This window comes from Trachurus trachurus (assembly GCF_905171665.1).
Source record: "Trachurus trachurus genome assembly, chromosome: 19".
Lineage (NCBI taxonomy): Eukaryota > Metazoa > Chordata > Actinopteri > Carangiformes > Carangidae > Trachurus > Trachurus trachurus.
In genome coordinates this window covers 16,290,687-16,317,258 of record NC_139913.1, presented here as the reverse complement: position 1 = coordinate 16,317,258, position 26,572 = coordinate 16,290,687, and the positions used below count along the sequence as shown (strand labels likewise).

The 26,572-nt window shown below is 41.2% G+C and overlaps 2 protein-coding genes across 2 annotated transcripts in view; one reads left to right on the top strand and one right to left on the bottom strand.

Moving 5' to 3' along the window:
* LOC311002818 (rho GTPase-activating protein 23-like) overlaps positions 1-13,891 on the bottom strand; it is a 63,802-nt gene extending 49,911 nt beyond the window's left edge. Inside the window, exon 1 of the mRNA XM_083994346.1 lies at positions 13,446-13,891. Within this exon, the coding sequence (XP_083850472.1) occupies positions 13,446-13,454 (9 nt within the window). The 5' untranslated portion in view covers positions 13,455-13,891. The remainder of the gene's footprint in view (positions 1-13,445) is intronic.
* A 4,079-nt stretch (positions 13,892-17,970) lies between these two features.
* LOC311003203 (uncharacterized protein) lies at positions 17,971-21,684 on the top strand (the record flags this gene model as incomplete). The annotated part of the gene is made up of 3 exons (XM_083994888.1): positions 17,971-18,198; positions 19,225-19,609; positions 20,420-21,684. The coding sequence occupies exons 2-3, from the start codon at positions 19,366-19,368 to the stop codon at positions 21,682-21,684; spliced, it is 1,509 nt and encodes a 502-aa protein (XP_083851014.1). The 5' UTR covers positions 17,971-18,198; positions 19,225-19,365.
* Between the last annotated feature and the right edge of the window lie 4,888 nt (positions 21,685-26,572).

The window sequence follows — 26,572 nt, the reverse complement described above, 5'->3', positions numbered from 1 at the left end:
GCAGCACTTGTATAAAAGTTAGTGCCAGATTTTGTATTTCCATTAAACTTACAAGAGTTTGTGAATTTTACGCCCTCTCACTCAACCTTAAAGCTGGAAGAGAGTCAGAATTTACAGGAGGGAAGATGGGTAGTCTATGTATCAGTACTGGTTACCTGCTATGTTCAAAGACCTTCAGACCTTACAATAGCTGTTTCAGAACACGTACACTGTACGTTCCTCATCCAGAGCTCCACATCTTCATCTGCACAACCACATGTACAATTGCTCAGAAATCTAAAAATAAATTCCCCATAGTTATTGGAAAGAATAAATCAATATAATAATTCCAAAATTAATATTGTATACACCTCTATCTGACTCTGTATCTGAAAAAACTCAACTTTCCTGCAAGGAAATAATGCCACATAATATATGTCAGTGTTATATCAACAAATTAAGACTAATTTCTATGAACAACAGAAAAACACTGTGAGTAAGTGAACATAGAAATGGGGTAGAAATAATCTCCAAATCAATCTGTGAACATCTGTCTGCATTCTGCTGTGTGCTGTTATGCTGTGGCCTCGCATGGCAACAGAGAAGCTGGATATTGTGCCCATGTGTGTGTGTGTGTGTGTGTGTGTGTGTATTGGGGGAGGGTGGGGAACACACCCATCTGTCTATTTACAGCAGCACTGGGAGATTTCGCTAAATATCTAATCCATCTAATCCTCAGTGAACATGCAGTGGTGCAGGATTGCCAACAGGGGGCGAGCTGATCATTAGCTGCTGATGAATGGGAGCGACTCGTTCCCACTCACTAAAGAGGGACACACTGGGATAAAGACACACAGAGGAGTTTGCATATACACTATGGAGGAAGAACAGACAATGCTATGACATAATAGAGTGACATGTGAAACACACACAGCTGCATGCGCGAGTGTGTGTGTATGTGACATCATCAGCGGTCCAGTCGAGTCTGAACTATCCTCCAGGATGGGTCGTCCCGGCCCCGATCACATGTAAATTGCTGATTGAATTAGAGCTATGTGGCTTCAGAGAGAGACTCAATGATCAGCTCACATCAGTGTCACAGTGAGCGACCACAGCACAACCACACACACACACACTTCCATCTCCGGACTTCACGTTCACTCTGGAGTTGGAGGCAAATGACGTGAAGTTTCACCGAAGTTCACTGAAGTTACACTAGGTGACCATGTTTGTCATAATGCTCTAAATCACAGGGTCCCGTCTCTTTCAGCGGACGGCCGGACACTCCCGTCACGTTTGTAGCCATGCATAGTGACACAATGCACATAAAGACAGGAACACAACCCAGTCTTATATCAAAATGTACCACAACAACAAGGAAACTTTCTGCCCAGTGAACACTGAGCTCACCATATTAAAATCTTTGCTTCTCCTGACTCAAACACTACTCAGACAGCTGGGATCTTCACATTGGCATCCTTTTCTGGGTATTTACAACTGAACTTATCAATATTTCACGATTAATGTGTGATGTGAAGGGGACCTTTAAAGGAACAAAGCAACAGACAGTTATCATCTAATCTGCAGTTCCTCTCAGCTGCACTAAGCACCTTTTACCAAATTCTTCTTGCTCTCTGACCTGCAGCATTAGGCTAAAGCACCTATAAGCCAAGACACAACCAAATACATAAACATGCTTTGGTAAAAGGGGATAATGACAAAAGCAGTATGGCCTTATTTTTGTATAGGCATATGAAAATATTCAGCATTTCTTGAAATACATTTATTTGCTTCCATTCGTTCAGCAAGACAATACTCAATGTCATGTGTGTGCATGAATGGAGTTAAACCTGCTTATATCTCAAACAGGAAGCAAATGTTGTAACCTGAGACTGCACTGAAGATGAACTGTAACAGTGTTTATTTCCCCTTACAACTAATGAGATATGTATTAATTACTGTGTCTCTTCCACTTTACTGCATCCAGTCTCTCTGCTAACTAGGGTGAAAATACTTCGACTGAAGCTCTGCACTGCAACCACACACCCAGTTGGTTAATATATTCATTCATTTAACTATTCTGTTTAAAGTACCATTCTTGTTCTTTTTTTTACTACATATTTTTTTTGTATTATTAATTTCAATAATGTAAAATATTTTTGAAACAAATCACCTAGCTGCACAAATGCTGTTTAATGCTTTTATTCATCACGCTACACAGTTTTTTTTTTCATCTGGCAAATTGAACGACAAGCCTCCAGATGATTTTCCAGAGTAGGAATAGGAAAAGAGCACTAAAAATAGAAGAAAGAAGTGACCCTTTGTGCACCGTCATTATGCAAATTCACACCATGAAACTTTGCTCTTGAACAGGGAAAATTAAATGCGCTTGGCAAATTATCTTTTACTTTTGGTAATTCCAGCGCATTGGAAGGAAAGAGCATTTAAGCGTCTTCTGATCCCGGCGCTAACACCTGACCATGAGATGAGCAGTGAAGTCTCTGTGTGTTCCATTCATCCATGGGAGGAATATCTCTAATCCCCACAGAGAGCCAATGTCAATCTCACAAAGCACAGGCCCACATACCATTACACAATAGCCTCTGCTGGATTTAAACCGCAGCAGCACTCACCACGCTCACACCTTCACCTCTCACGCATGTGTACAAATAAGTCTCATATGGTCTGCATCATGCAACACATAATATCAGCAACAGAAGCTTACTGAAGAACAAAACTTTGAATGATTTTGAAAAATGTCTTTCGCTTCCATGATGCTGCACATGCAACACCTGCACACCTCCCAAGCGGTGTCAGGATTCATTTGCTTTTTAAGCTCCTGCTGCTGCTTCCAGGTCAGCTTAGTCACCTGCTGCTAATGTGGAAGCACTGGTAGGTTTCATGTTGTGTGAGGTGCAATTATGTCGTGTCACAGCCAATTAAAGACATCCACCTTTCACTTGTTAGGTGGCTGTCCATGTCTCTCCTCCATCAGGTATAAAAATGTCAGAAAGTTTTACAGTTGTTGTTGATGATGAGACCAGACATGAGAAAATTGGCTGTTTGTGCACCATCAATAAGAAATAGTCAACTACAGAAAGCTGCTATTGATCAATGTATCCATAATTCACAAACATCCATAAACACTTCAAAACAGCTGCTTTCATAGGCCGAGCAGGACCAATCACAGACTGACTTACTATCCAATGAACTGATCCTAAATGAGATGTTGTGATATAAAGGATATGAAAGAATAATAATCCAACAAAAGGACAGCAGATAACTGGAACAGCTGCCAATTAGGGGAAAACAAAATAAAACAACAGTAACGGAACTATAACAGACTCAATTAAATGTAATAAATGTTTCTAAAAAATCTTTAAAATAAAGAAGTTCATGGTCAGAAACCTGGATACTGTTCAGCATTATTTTAAAGTTTACTTGACAGTGATCAAGGTCACAGGTCAAAATTCCGTGTTATCATAATGGCTGTAGTTATTCAGGAAGCCACATCTAAAGCGTTAGTAGTATGCAAACAGGAATAGGACTCTATCAAGTTTCAAAGCAGTCTGAAAGTTAAAAATATTACCGCAAAACCCTGAAATGACCTAAGACCATCTGTGTCCATTACATCTGACAGCTGGCTGCAGGCTGACCTCCACTCCTGGACTTTGCACCAATGATATGCGAATTACATTTTCTGCTCTGCTTTTCAGGAACCTCTGATTTCTCTGATCTGAAGTTGTTAATGTGTCACTCCCTGCATTTTTAAGCTTTCATCACATAGTAACAGCCGTTTCCAGATCCCCAACTTTGGGTTTCTATGCGTGATGAGTAGCTTGTTGCCGTTTCCAATCCTCAATCATTTTCCTTTGGGACTGACCTGATTTTTTTTTTTCTTTTTAACTGTGCTTTTTCCCTGACTGAGAAAAATGATTTCATCTTACAAAATGACTACTTTAAGGAATCCAAATGGCTGAGTATCAGTAACATCACAACACACCAACTGTTAAAAACAATAGCAATCACAAACTGTAAAGATAAAGTGTGAGAGTGATAATGCAGTTCTCAGTCTGGCAGCATGATGCATACCACTGAGCATCACTGTGCATTTTTGATTAGTTGGATTTTTGCATGAACATTTTAACATCCCATGTCTGACGATATACATGAACACAATGTAATCTGTGGGGAGCGCAGTGACAAAGACGTCAGCGATGAATAGTTAACTGACTACAGAGGAATAAAATGTCACAATGATAAATATCAGTGTTTAGTGCGGTGATGTAAGAACTTACTCTTCTGGAAGTGGTGGAGATAAGACAAGAGGAAGCAGGTGTAGTAGCTAGAGGAGGAACCACTTAATTCACCTAAGTTAAATCAAAGAAGAGAAGGCAGGCTACTCACACACACATACACACACACATAGTCATCATATGTTCTCTTAGGACGACCCTGAGGGGAGAAGCACTCTGGAGGAAACTTATTATCAGGTCAGGAGCCAGAACACAACACGGAAATAAGGCTTCCATCTATTTAAAGCTCTGATGTAACTGAATGAAGTAGAGCAGAAAACAGGCAACCCACACACACACACACACACACACCACTAGGGATGGGCTATCTGTTAGGTTGTGTGACGATGCATGAGTATTTGACAAAGGCAGATTTTGCAAGTGTGTTTGTGTGCAGACGTATGCATGTATGTATGCGTGTGTGAGAGTGTGTGTGTCACTTCACAGATGGGTACCATCTGCTGCCGTAGGTGTGATTCGTGCTGCCGCAGCGCAGTGATGACGTCACACACGTGAGACCGGAAGCGCCGCAGCACAGAGATGACATCAGAGCCGAAGAGTGGAATCTCTTGGTTTCATCCCGGCTGTTTTTGTCCAAGATGAATTGTTTTGAAGGAAACCGCAGGGGCGAGATGAAAATACTATCTGCATAGGATACAATAGCTGATGACACACGGGAGTGTTTTCATTTCATCCACCACATTCCTCTGTCATTAAATCAGCAGGGCAGATTTTACTACGCTGATACTAAGTGTGTCTAAAAGCATGAATTCATTGGGAAACAATGGAGAGCAGCTGCCCAAACAATGACAGGTTCAGGTTCAGGTTAGAGTAAGGCTAAAGGTCAAGGTTATGTATGTTATTGCAATAGTTCTAGTTAAGTTGAGCCAAGGAATGTATTATGTCATATATAATGTATAGACAAGTGTCTCCTATCACAAATGGAGAATGTTATGTAATCTACACTCGCTGCAGCCGTGTACACTGTCCCCTGAGAACCCACGGTACACACATACACACTTGTATATAACCTGCTAATTAGTTTCTCCATCCTACTGATGTAAGAGCTCCCATATAAAAGCACTTTCAGCGTGCAGCCTCGTGCTGGATCAGAGCTCCAGCTCACTGTGCGTGAAGTCACTGACTCCCCTGGCTCGTCTCCCGTCTCACTGTCCTACATTTCTGTTCCCAGGCAGCGCTGACGTTGATGCGTTGGGACCGAAGCTGCTGAGAGCCACTTTATGCTGAAACTGAATCTTGTATTGCTCTTAAAATAAGGTGTTGATTGCACATTGCTATCTTGAGGCAGCGGTTGACCAGCAGAGATCTGGGGGCTTGAAGTCAATGACACATCTCAGTGGTATTTTAAGTGCACATTTTAAAAGGCCATAATCAACATAGTAAAATACGCCTACACATGGAGACAATGCATGATCATTCTGCAAACAGAGCACACTAACACTGCACTTCAGATGTTTGGATAAGTCGGGTGGAGGATTCCAACAAAAAGAAGATCTTGCAATGCATCATGGATGTATTTGCAGAGAAGCGTGGTAAATCTGCTACTGTGTTTCACATCCATCACTTCTTATAATAAACCAAATAAAATGCTTTTGCACATCACAAAGACGTCTAACGTTAATGATTTGATGAGATGTCTTCTTTGTGGAGTCGTGACTCACTCAGCTGCTCCTCGACCCTCAGGGTGCTCATAGCTGCTCCCTGTGCGTTCCAGGACTGGGTCACCCACAATACATAACCAACTTGCCACAAAGTGCATCTAATTCTGCATGAAACATCATTATATCACCATTATAATCCACCAATACGCAAATGTGCACCCTGATTGATTAATTGCATCTTATGCAGAAAACACTTTCATAATTAATAAAGTGCGGCCCGTTCTACACACCCTAAATGTGCTTCATACTGTACTAGACCCCTTCATGTCATTCAGTACTAATGCTTCACTATTTAGCCAGTTCCAGCAGAGTCGAGTTCCTGACAGATCACTGATTCTGTTGTTCTTCCACTGAAAGTAGCTGAAGTTAAAGACGCTGATGTGAAAGACCTATTTAAAGCACTCCAAACCTCCTGCACACAGTCCTCTGCATTCAGCGCATAAAGAAAGAAAACCGAGGTCAAACCAGGCACTTGTAATTAGAAAGAATGATCTGCAGTCAAGCAGCAGTGAAATTCCCAGCAGCTGAGCTTTCGTAAAGGCTCGGCCACGGGAGCTATTTATAAAAAAAATGAAAGTGAACGGCGGTCACTGCTGTCACTGTTGTCTTACATGGTGTTTAAGTTGCAAATGTCTAGGTGCATGTTTCTCTTATAGGCAGGAGGCAGAAACAAATTTTACCAGCTCATTGGAACATCATTGGGTGGATCCCGGCATCGTTATCTGTTTGTTTTTTTTTTCTAACTGAATGAGGCCAGATGTGTTTGACAGACAGAGGCCAAGTGAAAAGACTAGAGGTAAGTAGAATGCAGCCTTATAAGAAGTCATTAAAATCCTACTATAAGATGTAATGATTGCAATGCCAATGTTAAGCCGGTAATGTAAAAATGTTGGTTTAGTTATTTTCTAACATACAAGCATTAGCAGCAAACAGAACGCAGACAAAGCAGTGGAATCAGTCGGTGTAGGTTTGCAGGCATTTGGTCAAAAACAAAAAGAAGAGGACACAGTGGAATGTTGACCTGATGGTGGTGCTAGAGGAGTCAGAGGGACACTAAAGTTATTGGGAAAGATAAATATCTGCACTGAGTTTCGTGCTGATTCTTCTGGTATTTGCCAAGACATTTCAGTCAACATCAGCACTGTGGGATGAGTGACAGAGCCATCTCTGGAGCCACGCCTTTAGCATGGATATAAATAAAAGGTAGACAGACCAAGTCACTACACACACACACACACTGGCTGACAAGTCATTCCACAGTATTGATGATTTAGATTCATGGTGGAATCTAATGGCAGTTCTCCAAATGAAAGAATGTGCAAGAATCACTCTGGGACTGGTGCGCGGTACGTCAGGTCAGACACGTCGACAGCTGCACAAAGACTGCACGCACAGCAGCTACAGATCTGTAACATTAGTAAGCAATAATGGAGAATTGTCATCATAATTTGTCACCCTCCTCCTGACCCCCCCCCCCCACCCCCACCCCAGTGCTCATCTTTCTTTTGTCCTCTACTCCCTCCTCTTCTCGCTCCTCTGTATCTCCCTCCCCCATCCTCCTCCCTTCTCCTCTGCTGAGAGCTGATAACAGTCAGGTCCGCCGCTGGGATGTCGATCATAGCCTCGGCTATTAAAAAAAACAACATCCCACAATGCTTTTGTGTCTCACTTCATAATATTAGTGTGTTTTTGCCTTGATGCTTCGTAGTGAATAATGCACTTAATCACATTTAAATTACAGTTGTGAAGTGACCCTGCACGGTGCTTTATACACTATCTACCGTACACATTCATGTTTATAATAGAGTATTTCTATGGCCAGACCCAAAACAACACATGCTCCTTGTTCCATAGAGTTCCTCAATCCTCAAACTGCTCACCAGGCTGCAGTGCAAGTTGTTTTCTGGGTGAAAATGACATCATTACGTCTTTATCTGTCCATTTATGTTGTTCCCAATAAGACACGTAATAAAAATAACAGGAATTGTGCAGCTGGGTTTAGACTGGGTTTAGACTGAGAGAGCCTTACTCATGATGTTTCTTGTAATAGTACTTCCTGCTCTGTTGCCGTGTGAGCAATAAGTGGAGTTTCTTAGAAGCAAAAGGGTAGGTACCATGATGTTCAACCAAACAAAAGCACAGGATGCTGTCTTTTACACAGTGTCAGTGAAGTGGCCGTAAACAAACTGCAAACAGAGTGTCATGAAGATATTTTAGATCCGTCTGCATAGGCAAAAATAACAAGTGACTCATTTAAAACCACAAACCCTTAGACACCTTACCTCCAGGCTAACGCAAGTCGGAGACCATTGTTACCGTGGTTGCGTGGTAATCACTGACACCTGTGTTGAGCAGTAGCACCAGACAACAAAAAAAACAGGAAACAGCTCATAATTTGTGGCTTGCTAACATTGTTGCTGAACAAGCAACGAGAAAGGGAAAAGAGCAATTATTTACTGAGTAAAACGCTGCGAACTATAAGTGTCAAAAGACAAACATTGTTTTGAAATAAAATGCCTTAATTTTCCCAGAATTCATTGTGCCATTGGTTTAAGAAAACAACTTTCTGCAACAGACAAATTTAGACGTTTGACTATACTTATAATGTCTACGCTATGTCACAGTGAAAGTATATTTATGAAACCACCTCCTCATTGTGTTTTATTGGTCCAGCTCACAGGTGTATGATATAAGAGTACAGCTGTCTACACAGGCTCCATTAATGCTCTCCTTTCACTCATCATCCTCCTTTCAGGATTCAGGCCTACGCTCTTCCGTTTTACTCTCATGACTTGTGTATCTGACTTTGCCAAAACACAGTTGACCACACAGCAGTACTTCCTGAGGAGACACTGAAGCTGCTGATAGTCTGCAACACATACTCAGGAATAATCACATTACTTTTTCAATCGTGCAAGCTATAATTTGAAACTCATTAATTACACTGCAGTTGCTTATCCCGGTTAGAATTGATTTAGGATGACATACTGTACTGTATGTTTGTTGTTTGTAGTTTGAAGTTGAGAAGCTGAGATCAGTGAATCCTTCTAAGCTGCACGTATACCTGATAAACCAGTGTGTCCCTCTCCCATTGCCATGGCGTGCTGTTAAAAAGACATGACAATACTGGACATGTTCTATGTTGCTGCAAAATCTAAAACATACAGCAATGCAATGATTTTTTTGTAACCCTTTAATTGACAGGCCGTTATCTACGTGATAATAGCCAAGAAATAACAACTAATTGCATCATAAAGTCTATAAATAGCCTAGAAATAACGGTCAATTTCATAGTAGCCAAGAAATAATGATTGATTGTGTAGAAATAGCCGAAAAATAACGGTCAATTGAAAGGACATGCTGGAGAAAAATTCTGGCCTTTCCCAAAAAATTGAAAGCATGAAAAGCATGTGTAATCATTTGCCTTTAAGAGAAACATGACATTACTATGAAATTGACTGTTATTTCTAGGCTGTTTCTTGACATTATCACGTAATTAGCAGCCTTTAAATCAAAGGGTTACCTTTTTTTTTTTGTTGTTGTTGAGGGACAACTAAGCAGTGCACAGTTACATGATGGTGTCAATGACTTTCTGATGATCTCCTAACTTCAGTTACAAAGCATATTTACAGACACACTGAATGTTTGTATTTTGACATTATTTACTATCTGTGCTGAACTCTCGCTGGTTCCAACTCAGCAAAAGTATCTGTCCTTGCACATGACTGCCCCTCTGGGCAACTTCCCTTTTATCGTCTTTGTTTCCTTTGTCGCTCTGCCCATCCCTCAGCTGGCTGAGTCCGCAGCCTGTAAGAGCACTGAATGCACATGCACACACACTCTCTCTTACACACACACACACACACACACACACACACACACACACACACACACACACACACACACACACACACACACACACACACACACACACACACACACACACACACACACACACACACACACACACACACACACACACTCAATGCCCATTAGACCACAAGTGTCCGGGGCAGTGTAACTGAGAGAAGACACAGAGAAGTCCCTGAAGAGACCCCGAGGCTGGAGACACAGAGCTGGACAGAGGACATGTCAGCTCAGTGAGAGTCACTTGACTGAGTCACAGTAAAGCTCATGTATGTTGACCAGAGCTCACAAAGCCGTTTCCGCTGTTTCACAGTGAATACAGGATATGTATTTTTAAACCTTTATCTAGGGAGGGTTTTTGAAGCATGCATGCTCTTTTTTCTTCTGCTGTTCCATGGACAGCTGTCCTTTGATTGATGCTGCCTTTGTCTTGGAGATATAATTACAACTGTTGCAGCATTTTCATACTAAATACACACTTGGGAGTGTCGCATTGTTCGCTTCATTCAGATTTCAGACAGATGCCATGGGCCTGATGTTGGTGGAACCACTGCCACTGGGAAGAGTTGCACTTATTGCTGTTGTATTGTTGTTGTCGTTGAAGTTAGCATCACAGGGATGCTCTCTATTTGGTGGACTAACTGTGTTTCAGTTTGACAAAGTTGTGATGAAGAGAAGAAAAGGGGTGTGTTTGTTGGAAATTACAGTTATGCAAATGCATATTTCAATACTGAAACGTGTGACAACATATCTCATTAATACATTAATATGTTTCTGGGATGTGATGATAAGTACTGTACATCGGTAACTCTAATTTAGTGTTTGAAGTAGAACTCCATAGTTTTCTTTATATGCTTGACTTTCTTTGCAGAATATGATGAGACGATAGAAATCAATCTGTGTCTCAGCTTTCTATCTGTCTGTCCAGGAGTCAGAAGATGCTAAGCTAGGCTAACCATATCTTCACGCGAACTCGCACAGGAATATTTACTAGCCTACATTTATTCATGTGTATTCATTTGGATGGAAAAAGTTAAGTTCTGGTTAATACTGTATGTCTCCACTAAGAAAAAAGAAAATTTGAGTTGAGTAACAGGACTAAGATCAGTTGGGCCCAGTGATCAGATCTCATCTGATCAGTGATTAAAGTAAACTGACAGTCTAATATCTTCTAAATCTGAGACTTCAGCCCCGGCTGATGATTCAGAAGTGTTTCTGATATTGCTGGAAAGTTCATCAGCTCTCCTCCTCTTCCTCAATCTCCTTTTTGTTCCAGTAAATGTGTCTGTCCACAAGAGCAAGAGCAGGATATCCTGACGTTTCCACACACACACACGAATACACAAGCTCCAAAAACACAATGCACCTCTCACACTCAGGCTGACTCCATTATGCTATCAGGCAGCGGGAGTTGTTCCACCCTCACACTCTCCATGCTCACTCTCTCTGAGAGGATACACTGTCCTCTATATCACCAGACATAAAGACCTCACAGACCTCCCATGCTCTCTTTTTGTCACTGTCCCTGCCACGTTCTATGAAAAGACTACACACAGTCTTCGCATACACAGACAGGGGGGGGAAAAAAAACGCATCACTTGAGCCGATTGGCTAAAAATACACAAGCCTCCTTTCTCTCTGAGATATTCCCTTTCCCTCATGGAGACAAGACCAAAATACACCGCTCTTCAATTCTCTGGGTTTTGTTGCTGCACTTCCCGCAGTTTTACCCACAAATCTGTAAGTGAAGCTACAAAGAAAAAGAGCAGAGCAGTTCCAGCTGGGTCCTGGAACCGGCTGGTGCTCGGGTACAAAGTTGGGCTGAAACAAAAAGTGGCCCATTCTCAAAAAGAGCAACACTGCATGCAGTATACTGTATATGTGCATGTATGTATTTATACTCCACTGATGTCAGTGATGACCGGTGACTGGTGTAATGTCTGTGTGGATGGGCTCTATAAATAATTTATTGCAATCAGTGCAAGTCCATCAACCTAACAGCCAGGCAAACATGTAGGGCCCAAAGTTGCTCACGGCTACATCTGTGACTCCAGCAGCTACAAACGCTCCATGATTTAACATCAATAGAGTTATATATGAACCAACACAGCAGTGAATGTACAGATACTGGGCTGTGTTGGAATAACATGATTGAAAAATAATTTTAAGCAGATTTCTGTGCTAGCCTGGGCAAGCTAAGCTAACTAGCGCCCACATTCTGAGTAACTGCAAACTTAAGCCCACGAATGTTAAATGATGATAAACACTGCCCGTCCAAATAAAAGGCACACACATTACGTTGGACCGCCTTTAGCTTTGATTACGACACACGGCTGCTGTGGCATCGTTTCAATTAGTTTCTGCAATGTCACAACATTTATTTCCGTCCAGAGTTGTATTCATTTTTCAAAGATTCTCAATGGGGTTAAGGTCTGGACTCTGTGGTCACATTGGACCACATTTCTTCCTTGAAGATGGTGTTTCCTCCCACTCTCCTTCCAGTTTTTAATAATGCGTTGAAGAGTTCTTAACCCAGTTTTAGAAGTCTCAGCAATCTCATTGGATGTTTTGTTTGCTTGAAGCCAATAATTTGACCCTTCTGAAACAGATTAACATCTTTTCCATAACCACAGTATGTGTCTCCTGACATGGTTGTTTAGAAATGAGACTGCATCAGTTAGGGTTAAATAAGTTGAAGCATAGCTGAAACATACTCATCCATACAGTAATTATCCAATGGGATGCTCTTAACTATTAGCTTTGTTAAATCCAAGTGGTGACTTTTTTTTGGACAGGCAGTGTATATTGAGCAGCTTTTAGTATTCAGACATTGTGTCACAGTTACACTAACATTCAGCTGCCACCATGGGACACACCCACTAACACATGGCTTGCATAAATGTGACCAAAAAGTGTTTTACCCTTTAAAATTAATCTAAAAAAAAGAAGAAAAAAAAGTTGCAGAATGTCAACATTTTTGTACAGAAAACTGAAACTTACGAGTTCTTTTTTTGGATTTGTTTTGCTTATAGTATTCACCATTAACAGCTGTCTATCACACAGACAACCAGGAGCCCTGGTGGTAAGGAGCTCTGCAAAAATATTACATAATTTCTGTCTGGATATCATATTCAGGAATTCAAAGGTTTTTCAAGGAGTCTTTTCAAGCTGTCATAAATATATGATCAACGATCCAATAAAACATCTCACTGCTATAAATATGTATGAGAGAGTAGCTTTCCTCTCCTGTTGCGCCCACTCTGAGTTGCAGAGATGCCTGAAATGTCAAAGTAAACAAACTCTGAGGACTTCCCGAGACACCTCCTCCTCTGTCAAACACACCACGATAATGCCTGCACCTCTAAAATATTATACTTCTTGATAGTGTGAGAGACAGAAGACAGAGACAGAGGGCGGATGAGAGGGAGAGGTATGTCGTGGTCGAGGAAAACTTACGCAGAACTCAGTCTAAGTGTGTGTGAGTGTGTATGTGTTTCTACTCTTCATGCATTTCACAAACTCCTCTTACATGAATATTAATACGCTTAACACAAAGGCAGCCTCGCACTAGGTCTTTGTGTGTGTGTGTGGTGTGTGTGTGTGTGTGTGAGCATCTCCTCACCTGGGCCATGGTGTTCAGCAGGACTTCCACTGGCTCCTGGTCCTCAGCATGGCTTGTGAAACCTCAACTTGGATCTTTGTAGATGATGGTGGGTTTCTGATGGTGACGGTTCACTTCACACACACTTACACACACACACGTGCTCACACTCACACACACCTTAATGTCGTATGGCTTGTTTTGCTGGTGTGCTGTACACTCACACGCTCACACACACATCACCTCCTCCTCCTCCTGTGTGACAGCACCGTCCTCTGAAACGCCTGCTCTTGGAAACACACTCTTTTTCTTCGCCTTCTATTCACCTCCTTTCTGACCACAACATGTGTGTAATCCTCTTTCTTTCTTTCTTTTCAACTGACACAGAAGGAGAGAAATGTCAAAGGAGCTTGTATCCCTTTATTTCTGCCCTGCACGCTCCTGTCTTCCCTGCTTCAGTATCTGGTTGGCTGTAATCTGGGCTCATACTGCTCCTGCCTCTCCTTTTCCTCCTCTCCTCGCTTACTCTGCTCTCTCTCTCTCTTTCTCTCAGCTGCTCCCCTTCCTCCCCCTCCTCCTCCTTCCTCCCCTCCTCTAAAACCCTCCCGCTTTTTTCCCTCCCTCACTGTACACAGCATTAGTGAGAGACAGAGTGAAGGGGAGGGGTTGAGGGATCAGAGGGATAGAGCATGTGTGAGTGTGTGTGTGTGTGTGTGTGTGTGTACCATGTGACCTGGTGGTGTAGTAGGATTCCCCCAGCAGCTGTCACACTCATTCCTTCGTAGCGCTTCACTATGAGCTTCACACTCTTCCATTGAGGAGCGGTGTTGGTAAACTGTCAATGAAGCATGCCAACAAACAGCCTCGGCAAAGACGGTTATTCTCTTACGTCGGCCATTAAACTGTTGGATCCATCCATTGTTTAAAAGATTTACAAACCCTGACGTGGTTAAATGTACGAGGAAACAATGAAGGGGAGATTTTAAAGCTGCAATAATTAATATATTCATCCTAATAATGGACAATAATGAGTGTGTAAAGCAGTGGTTCTCAAACTTTTTCACATCAAACTGATACAAATTAGACCACAGACCCCCCCATTGGACAAAATTTTAAACAAACACCAGAAATACACTAATGTTTGTTCTGAGACTGAATAACGTTGCTTTTTTTAGTCAATGCACGTTCAAATTACTGCCAATGGCATGAATTTTTGGAAAAAATATAAAATATAAAATATCTGGGGAAAAAAAGTAATATTTCTGGGAAAAAAGGTGGTACATTTTTGAGAAAAGGTTGGGGACCCCCTTGAACCCGCCCAAGGACCCCTGGGGGTCCCCGGACCCCACTTTGAGAACCACTGGTGTGAAGGAGTGGCTTGTAGTGACAAACCCATACAGAATCACCACCAACTCTCACATTTACCTCACGTCATTGTTGGTTTTACAGTCCTTGGGTTCACAGCTCTGATCAGCCCGGTTACCAAAGTAAAAGCTGCTGTCCACTACCTGCAAAAAGCACACACACACACACACAGTGGGAGACCAGCTGGTCAATACAGTGGAGCTTTCAACAACTAAACATCCAGTTCTGTGCCCAAGGAGTTGGTGGAGACAAAAACGTGCTAAAAGGAGAGTGAATATTGATCCTGAATGAATGCTGATAGTTTTATTATTATGACTATCCCTGACTGAGTGAGTGATGCTGATTCTACCACTGCTCAGTGAAGAGCTGCTGTCGACTGAACACTGGTTTTTCAGGCCATTTGGGAACTTCAGGGAAGAGGCGGAGGGTTCTTGATTCACTGACCGTCACTTCCACTACAGCAAATATACTAGTATATATTTTTATCACTAAAATGAAGCAGATAATTTAAGAGCAGGAAAGAGGGAGAAACAGAGAGAAGTGGCTGGTAATGATGCTTTGTAGTAACGAATAGCCTAACTACATATCAAACAGAGGGACATATGTCTATGAAATACAGTCGATTTGAGAGTATTTGTCCTGGTAGAGCAAGTGTGTGCTTCGGGCTTAGTCTTTGGCACAGTCGCATCCTTTTTCTCTCCCTCGCTCCAATTGTCTCATCTTTCTTGCTCCAACCGTATTAAGGAGAAAGCACAAAAAACAACTTAAGCCTGTCTCTTGTGTGTAGACAAAGCTGAACCTACAACTCAGTCTTTGTCTATTTTTTGTTTGATGATTTTGACAGATGATGTCACAGTTATATTTGACCAAAGGCAGTCCAGATATACACATATAGCCTACTAGGATTTGACCTCGTCTTCTTTCTTGTCTTCTGGAACTGTTTGCTGATGTTTGCTTGTTACATGTAGGGCATCTTTATAGGGCAGGGACATGATGCTATGTTTACCCTCCCAGTGGCCAAAAGCTAAATGACTACCTCTGTAACTGCACATAAACTCTGTCCAATCATCTTTTAGAATAATCTTGACTGTTAGCTCATTCTAAAAGCTTATTCTGCTCGTGGAACAAACAGGAAGCTTTAATTCTTTTAAACAGACTTTAGACAATGGGATGTCATTGCAATATACCATAATCAAGGACACTGCTCCTAATATTAGTGTTGCTGCAACTACATATAAATCAGTCCTTGTACAAATACTTAACACTACTTAACCTGCTGGAAAACACACTTTAATAACCTGACTGCAGCAGACGCTTTACTTTTTAAGGCCATATGGAGTGAGCAACCAAATCATGCTTTTATTCTCATGGCTAACCCTAGACAGCATCATTAGTTGAACTGTTGTTTGCAAGTAATAGGGAAGAAAGAATATGAGCCCATACAGAGCCTGTAGGAGCAGGAAGTCATGAAACAAGCAGCAGAAAATCATTGTGGACACTCAGCATCCCCTCCGCTCTGAATACAAACCACTGTCAAAGTGCAAATCAGCAGTATTTTGTGAACAGTTGAATGATAATTATGTAATCAATAAGACTACATTATAGCTAATATTGATTGGGATAGACTTGAATTTCAACAGTCAGCTTTTTAATAATTAATTCTGTGTGTGAACTTATGGTTTGGGCTGTGGCTCCATATCCTGGAGGTCTTTTTAATGCATCGATGCAACAAAAGAAAAGCAGCTGACAGAAATCTCAGAATACCTAAACCCAGAAAACATGTTACCCATGAAACACAGTAACACATACACGTACACAAAGTCATTCTATCCTTGAGGAATGAGGAAAAGGACATCCTGTGGTGCTTCCCCTGAGCTGTATAGCTGGAAACTCCCAACCCACAACAACAGGAACGGGCAGGCGGGCCGGCCACAGTGGCCCACTGTTCTCCCCTTCAGCAATTACTCCGACTGCTGCTGTTTGAACAGCAGCTTAGTGCTCACAGGCACATGGCCTAGTGAATAAACATCCACCACTATTATGCAATGAATGACTTTTATACTGATTATTTTCCTAGCCTGCTGAATTATTGCTACTGGACATTATAGCTCTGACACACCTATGCCTGTGGCAAGCTACCTTGGACAACCTTGTGTGGAACACTTAATTTCTCTGTTTATCTAGGATGGAGTTGATCTATTTCAGTTGTGAGTTTATCAGTGCATTTTGTTTTCTGAAACATACAAAAGTAGGCCTAATCTCAGATGCTTTAGATAGGGAGGGACAAAGTTACACAGGATAGAAACTGTGGTAGGTGAATGGTTCCATCTACTGGTGAACAATTTACAGTGCCTGTAAAAGGAACTCACCCCATATGGATACCTTCCCCAAGAATTTACCAAAAAAACAAACAAACAAAAAAACTCCTGAACTGAAACAGATTTCCACAAACTAATGTTGATTAATTAACAGATCATTTAAAATAAGTGAGTGGCACCTGCATGTAGTTGGCACCAATGCACAAGAGTGTGTGTGGAGAGTTCCCATCCAGGCCTGAGTCTTCAACATTCTCTCTCCTATAAAACCATTTGCCATGTGCCATATGCCATATTCCCCTGGGAATTAAAGTGAACTCCAGAGTACAATTACTTTTTTTGTATCCATTGCCTGGCTTAAATACCTTTTAATCTATTCAATTCAGTCTTTCCTCATAGTTGCTTGGAGTGCTCTTTTGTCTTCAATATCAAATTATAAACAGGAAAAGGCCTACTCCAGTGAGTGACTTCCAGACACAGGTGTAGCCTATTTACAATCAACTGAGATACATTCACTCAAGTGATCAAGTGAACTCACTCTGAGATTTAGCATCAGTTGGCTGGACCTCTGGCTCACCTAGCTACATAAGGTGAACATTGAAAAATAAATTAGCAAGGGCCGTTTAGGCTAACATGAATGATTTCGTTTTGGTTTGGAATTAAAAATCAGATAAAACCACATTAATTAATATTTAGCTTCCAAATAACGGGTTGAAGCATTTTTCGTTCTTCAATTAACTTACCAGAATGACAAAGATCCGCAGTTAACTTGGCACAGCAAACAGCAGTGGAGAGAGACACAAGGTGGCGGTAACGCGGCTGGAAATGAACACCAGTAGAAGAAGAGCGTGTGTTTTTAGCAGGTTGTTAGCAATGTGACATGTCACCTGGACCAGTGTGTCTGCACGACGTGAAGCCTTCAGGTCAGCTGTGTATCTTCTGATACCAGACGGGTCTGGTCCACGGTGTGTGTCCCGTTGTTGGCGTGTGTGCCTCTTCCGCCCCTGGTTTGTAAGTGGCTAACTCTGAGCTAGCTTCTGTTAGCAGAGGCTAACTGAGCAGAGAGGACAGAAAGGAGGGACTGCGTCCACGGGGTCAGTATTTAAATGTTCGTGTCTGTCATTGTCCCACTGATTATTTTAGCTGTGTGAGTGACGTTAAATAGTTCCCGTCCTTCAGTGTCACTGTTCAGAAAACGTACACACAATACAGCAGGACTAACAACCTTGCTGTGGCTGAAGTAGAATTAGACAACAGGTCCAGTTGTGTATAAACATCTGTCTGTATGATAGAAAAGGTTGATATGGCAGCAGCAGTCAGTACAATCAAGTCTTAAAACTAATCACTGACAAATGACCTGTTTTATTTACACTTTTGGGGAAAAAACACTATTTTATGAGTTCTTTGAAACATCTATTCATTTGTGAGTGAGTGCAGGTTCCAGCTGGACCTGTTCATCTTTGGAGAACTTGGCTACATGTCATATTATGTTCATAACTAATGTTTACTTATAGATTATCTATTAGATAAAATACAATTTATTACATACAACACAATACATATACAATTTATATGGAGGTCGTTGAAGTAAGTGATAGTGTTATTATCACCAAACAACTTCTTATTTTAGGATTTCCTGTAGCCAACTGTCCTCTAGGATTAATTGTTTTCTTGTTTTTGAGAACTTTGAATTCTTTGGCTGAAACTTGTGATTATTTTAAATGAACCTGTGGGTTTGTCCTCAATTAAAACAGAAGACAGAGAAGCTGAAACTATTTTAAAAACCATGAGCAGTGAAATACTATCATTGTTGCTGAAAGTTTTGATGTGGATTGACTTCATTACAAATAGTTTAAGCTTTAGGCTACACCATATTGTAATAAGCATATACTTTGAACAGCAAGTTTTATTCATAACATGTATTATTTGACTCACTATTAAGTGTACCTTTCATTATTTAAAACACTAAGCTGCTGAAAGTTTTAAAAGCTTTTAAATGCACCTCCTTTAAAGCAGATTTTGAAGCTTTATTAATTTACTGATATATAATTCTTGTCCACAGATTTGTTTTTAAATATATAATTTCTATTATTCCCTGTAAATGTCTTTCAGATCACTAGTTCATTACCACATGTCCTCCTGCTGAACCAGATGTTATCTCCTCACATTGCCAGAGTGAGATAGGATCTCAGGACACAGAAAGTACCGGTGCAGCTGTGGGGAACACCAGGATTAAGAGGACAGCTTCAGCTTCAGGGCTCATGTCTGCCTCACAAACATTTCCACCCATCTTCCCTCAAAGCAGAGAACACCTCAGCATGGTGAAGACAGCGAAGATGGAGCTGCTCAGAGCGCTCATCACTGAGTGTTTGTCTGCAGCTGCTGAAGAGATCTTCAAGGTAGCGGAGAGGACCATCATAGAGTATGAAGAGGAAATGTCCTGTTCTAAGTGGATTGTGGACAGTCACCGCAGACTGCTGGATGTGGCCCAGTCACACAGTGAAGGTCAGTTAAACAACAAGTTTGCTTATGAATAGGGCTGCACAGTTCATCGCAATGTAATCAAAACTGCAACACGGCCAGGTGCAGTATCCAAATCACAGGAGCTGCATTCATTTTTTAATAAAGGTAAATGTATCACAACATTGTTGTACATTGTTTGCATCATAAATGTGTACAATGGGTACAACCCTAAACCAATAAAGACTAAAAATAATATATTTTTATATAAATGAAAATGAATTATCTACCTAGCAGGATGTTTTTGGACAAAGGGGGTTGGGAGGAAGAAATGAGAGCTCAGATTCAAACAAGGACAGCCAGAAAAACCGGTATCAACAATGTTGAGTTAAATATCAAGTCAGATCAAAACAGGCAGAGCAGCCAGAGGAGAACAAAATAATCTAGTGAGTAGCCTAAAAAAAAAAGTAAAAAAGAAAAAAAAGTTCAGCTATGGCAACAGATTTGAAATGTTATAATGGAGTTAAAGACTGAGTCACAGCAGAAGACGGGTGAAGAGGTTAGAAAGTCAATTGTGGGCTGCATAGGTTAATCCATCAGTCTATTTTTTCTATGGCTCTCTCTTATTATTTTTTAAAGAACATTTCATTATATTTAATTTATTTAATATGTTTTTTTATCACTAAGCCTCTATATTTGTGTTTTCAATGGATTTAACCGGTGTTACATTAGTAGTATACAGCTGCCAGATTTTTTGATGAGTAAACTGGTAAAAAAAAAAAAAAAAAAACTCCCAAAAGCAATGACACCAGGTTGTCTTATATAAAGTTAATTGACTCTTCCTTTGTGCCTCAGACTTTCTCCAGGTGTCGGGCACTGAGCTGCCGTCTGGGAAGCAGCAACCTCCTGCCAGCATCAGTGTGAGCTGGGAGGAACCAAACACAACGTTACAGCCAACAGATGGCTGCACCATGAACACCACTCCACACGCCTCTCCTGCCTGCGAAACTGATGGAAGCGATCGGGAGATAACGATCGACGTCGAAGTTGATGCCGATGAAGTGGAAGGCACGAAAGAGTGCGACCTGAATGTGCCTTTGAAAATCCTCAAAGTGAACAAACTCTTTAAATGTCCCATCTGTTGCACTGGGTTCTCCTCCAAAAAGACGATGGTGCGACACCTCAAGAAGCATCCGGAGGACAAGTTCTCGTACCACTGCCAGTTCTGCGACCGCTTCTTCTGCCGCAAGTCTGAGTTCATCATTCACACCAGAATACACAACGGCTCCAGACCGTACAAGTGTCAGGACTGTGACAGAAGCTTCGAGCAGAGGGACAGTCTGTTTATTCACAGACAGACGCACGCTGAGGAGAAACCGTACCCATGTTTCAGCGAAAAGATGGACTCAGAAAGTCAACTCAGATCAGTGACACCTGTCATTAAAACGGAAGAGGAGCTGCACCAGACACAGGATGAATCTGGCATTAAGACTTTTCCTCTAACCATCACTCCTTATGACAAAAGTGAGTTTGATCAGGAGTCTCTGCAGCCGCTGTGTCTGTACCAGATCCAGGCTGTTGCTGACATAGATAAAAACTCCTCTGCTGCACTTCCGGTGGCTCATATTAAAACGGAGCCAAGTGAATCTGATGGTGGAGTATCAGACACTAACAATGACGACCAGCTGCTTCCTCCAGGGATCCCAGGTGAGCAGCACGGAGCTGAGACGGAGCCCGACCACCTTGGCATGAAGAACATTTCGCCGAGGCGACCTTCAGGAAAAACCACCGAGCTCATTGTCCAGTTCGAGACAGGAACGGCGCAGAAACCCTACAAGTGTCCTTGTTGTAGCAAATGTTTCTCTTTAACTAAGACTTTAATCCGACACGCCAGGATCCACACGGAGGACAAACCCTATCTGTGTCAGTTTTGCGGGAGGAACTTCTGCCAGAAGTCGGATCTGGTCAATCACACGAGGATCCATACGGGAGAGAGACCCTACCAGTGCCCAGAGTGTAAGAAGTCCTTCGCTCAGAAAGGCAACCTGGTGGTCCACATGAGGAAACACACAAGAGGGAAGAAGTCAACTATAGACTTTCACATGCAGAGCCACATGTAGAACCGAGGCAGTGGGTGTAGAACCAGGGCTCTAAATTAACTTTTTTTTAATGGCAGCCAATGTGGCTGGTAAGTTTCTGTAGTAACCAGCCATTCAGAATGTCCACTAGCCATTTTTTTTTTCGTTAAAAAATAAGACAGATTTTGAGTGTCTGTCCCAACCATCGTCACATGTTTTAAAGGAGACATATTATGCCCCTTTTCCACAAATTAAAACAGTTCCCAGGTGTCTTAAAGACATGTCTGTGACATGCTGCGGTCAAAAGGATCAAACATCACAGCTCTCTTTTCATCCGCCCAAAACAGCCCAGTTCAGAACAGCTGGTTTCAGTGCCTGTCCCTTTAAATGCAAATGGACCACTGCTAGTAGTACTCACAGCAGGTAGGGGTGGTATTATGCAAATTCAAAAACTAATGACTAGAGCTGTGTTCGAAATCGCCCCCTATCACGGATGTAGTCCACTATATAGTGTGTTCACCATTTTGTAGTGTTGTTCGAATTCTCCGCGATTAATTTCATCCACTATGTAGTGGACGACAAAACACCCACAATGCACCGCAAAATTGAGTGAACAAGCGATGTACACTACTTTCTACTCCCGTATCCCACAATGCAATGTGGTCGTGTTTTGCCAGAGAAGAAGAGCAAGCTAATTAGCATGTTAGCTACAATTTCTTTAGGTTATTTACCAATAAACTCCTCAAACGTATTTGCCTTTGCTCCGTTTGCCTCGCCTGAGGAGCAGGAGTTGGGCAGCAGCATCCCAACAATAACAGGCAGCATTAAATCAATCTAATAAAGAAACTGTAGTAGAAGTTAATACGATCTTACGAGCTAAGCTAATAGCCACAGAGCCGTTTCGGCTCACGGTCGGGACACACACCAGTAGTTGACCAAACCAAACTTCCGATATTTCAACAGTTTATTGTCCGAGCAACACAACCACGCAGAATCACATCCTCAAATGTTCCCGCAAGTGTCCGGTTTTTCTTATTTTCTTATTATTTTCTTATTTATTTTATGTGTCCGGTTTGTTTACATGATTCTCGGCGCATCTGCTGACGCAACCATGTTCAGAAAATTACTGTGTAGTGTCCGAATTCTCCTCCCGTCGTTCCCTACATCATGTACATGATGTAGTGCACTATATCATATACACGATGTAGGGGATAGGGAGTGAGTGAATGAGTGGATGATTTCGAACACAGCTTAGGGCTGCCCATATTCATATGCAGTTCAGTCATATTGATTTTGACTTAATTTTGACAAGACACAGCTCCAAATGTTTTTTGTTTTTTTCCCTTTAACCAATTAAATCTTGGTCGACTAATGACTTTTTGGTCGACTATTTGGGGGCAGCCCTACTAATGACATCATTATCAGACAACTGAGGGAACAGCTCATAAAACCACATGGATTTCAATCTCAGGAGCCTGCAAAATACAGATTTTTTTGTGTTGATTCAACATTTTTGGGGCCAGAAGGCAAGACAAACAGAGCCTTCAAAAAGTGATATTTCCATAATATGTCCCCTTTAAGTTCTTCTTTTCTTTTAAATGTGTTCCACTTGGCTCGTCTCTTCATCAGTAAGTACTCCTCGTCTACCCAGGCAAACGCCACGCGCCACAGCGTGAAGTAAATCCGCAGCCAATAAGTGTCGTCAAGCGTTCATTGGACATGAACAGAGCTACAGGGAGAACGGCTCTGAACGATACAGTTACCTCATTCATCACCGACCACCAAACTGGCCGGTATATTTTTATTGATACCCACAAAGTGAATTTTAATGTTAATTTAGAGCCCTGTACAGTATATAACCCCAACACTGCTGGGGCTGCAGGTCCTGAACACAACTGCAATGATTTCACTCTACTGACTGAATCTGTGTGGATCAGCTCAGCAGTTCACTAGAATTTGTTCACTGTAGTTACTGCAGGCTCAAACACCAAACATGATAATGGACACGACACATGAAGGTGAAGTCTGAAATACTAAAGCTTATTGAAATAAAGGGATGAAACTGACCAGATTTCAGAGAAGGTTTTACAACAGTTGTTTTAGAGGTTTTTAAACTGTGATAGTGGAGGAGATGGAGCTGATCTCTTTTCACACCATTGCTTCACCAAAACTAGCAGGTAAACTCCATTGAGACCTTTTTCACTGCCAAACTGAAGTTTGCCTCTCTCCAGAGAAACAAACACAAGTGTCTGTGCTCTGACTGATGTGACTGCAGAGAAGGGATGAGAAGCAGGTACTGTGTTGACAAACTGGAGCTGATAAATACCTGCATTTCACTGCAGGATCATTTGACCTGTATGTAAAAACCAGTCAAACCCCTTTTTTTTCTTGTAATGCATTTCTCCAGAATCAGCTAGTCAACAGTACACACAGGTTTAGCAGCTTTGTAAGACACACAACAAACATTTAAAAACCAAAAGGAGAAAACAGATGCATTTTCTGTTCCACATGTTCTTCTTTGATAATCATGCTAATGCTATCCATCTATCATCTCCACAACTTATTTGTGCAGCATATGGACTGCAGGCTGACATACACTCACATTCACACCTATGGGCACAGTCTTTAGATTGTGGGAGGGACAACATGCAGACACAGGGAGAACATGCAAACCAGGCCTGTGAATCAAACACCGAACTTTCTCACTGAGAGACGACAGCGCTCGCCATAGTACAACCAAGTAGGTGGCACCAGAATCTAAAAATGTTTAAATGAATAATTCAAACATCATTTCATCCAGCTGTCATGTCACCATGCACAGGTGACACCACTGTGATAATTGAGAGAGAAATCCAGTAGATAGGTAGCAGGTCGTATAAGAAGGGACTAGGGAGGGAGGGAGTTGTTCTCTGTATCTGAGGGGGGTATGGGACTTCAGATCATTTCTTAACGTGGAGAATTTGATTTTCAAAGGAAACCAAACAGCTCTGACATGTGCAGCATTGCCAGATTTTCTGTAGCCTACAATTGTTTGGGTGTTGGGAAAATGTAGAAAATAGAAGTTTTGATTTGTTTGTGTTTTAATTAAACACCATGAAGTCTTAGGAATCTTTACTGTATCAAAATGTCTATTTATTATCTGATTCTAAAGTGTCTTGTTATGTTTTGTTCTGTTTATATTGTGTTTTTTTCTATCAAATTTCTAAATAAACTAAAAACCAAAAAACAGCATCTGTTCAGTGTGTTGTACAGGAGGCCTCTGTGTGTACAGTCAGATGACCCTGACATTTGTGCAGACCGTCATTGTTCAAGCTCATTAAGCAAAGACATGTTGAAATTCTGATGAAACTCAGTGATGTCTGACTTGGAGCTTCACCTCGCGCTGGAGGAAGAACCAGAACAGGAAGTGAACATGGCTCCAACCCCAGGGAACTTGTAACCTTTTAATCCACCACAAGCCAAACACGATGCTCGTCACGCTGATTCTTTGTGTTTATGGGAGGCTGTAAGTGTGTCTGTTAGAGTTTAGTTCACAACAATAGGACACGCATCATGAAAAAAGCTGATGAATGTTATATTGTTATTGTAAGAGTGAAGCCTGAGGACTTCACCATCAGACTTGGCTGGATGGATTGTGTTGTTACTGTGTGTACCTACAAACAAAACATGGTTATTCTACCTAATAACATAATCCAATTAAATACACACATGTTGACATTTTGGCTTGTGATAGTTGGAAAGCATGTTCCTGACAACAACAATTGTACAATCGAACCAAATTGTTCTGAAACATGTCTATAGAGCCATCGCTCTCATTTTTAGGTAATAGACTATATACGCAATACAGGTCCTTGTGTTGTGTTGATTCCTAGAGCTTCAAATCCTACATCTCAAATGTTATCATTGTAGCCAGCCATTACAAATAATCGTTTGCATATTGTCACAAGCTGAAATGTTTGCAAGATCGATTAAATCATATCTCCATTTACAAGAGGAAGTGAGTGTACAGATAACGCTGCTATTAATCACTCCATGCAGGAAACCTGTGAGTGCGCACGTCTACATGCACTGGGTCATATCTAAAGCTGGAGTGGCTCTGTAGACCGATTAATGTGATCATTTCACTGTTCGCTTTCAGTTTTCCCTCCAAATGGGTTTGACTGATCTGTGGATTCTTCATAACCTGATCATTTGACTGCTCCTGTTCTGATCCGAGTCATTTTACTGTAAGTGAATCCAGACTTTAACACTTTGGTGTCAGCAGGAAATTTATGATGCTCAATGCTTCTGCAATGTGTATGGTCAGCCAGTAGAGGGCATACTATATTTTACACTTGTCCATCTCCAACAAAGTCTATGAATAAAGACACATTTTAGTAAAATGTGAATATGAATAACAATAACGTAGGTTTTAACATTTACATCTTCAGTAGGAACTGCTGGTTAGACAGAATGTCAGAAATACCGAGTGAGGTTTGGTCTTTCAATGGACATTATAGAAAATAACAATCCCATGATGTACTATGAAAGCTTTCATTGCTCAGTCTTTATTCTGTTAAACTACTGAAATTCAAAGATCTTGTTGAACTACAGACAGCACAAATAATATTTAAAGCGACAAACAATTCATTGCCTGGAAATATTCAAAAAATATTAACTGAAAAGGAAGGAAATTTAATTTCAAAATCCAGAATACACGCACAACCTTTGTGTTGCAATCTGTGGAATTAAACTATGGAACAGTTTGAATGTGGGGTTAAAATAATGTCCAAACATAATCCAGTTAAAAAATAAGTACAACGAAATGATTTTGACAATCACAAGATTCTTATTATTTATTTCATTATTTGGCTATTTACTTACTTATTATTATTTGTTGCTCTGTTGGTATTACCTTCAGTTTTTGTCTTTGTATATGCCTTTATATTAG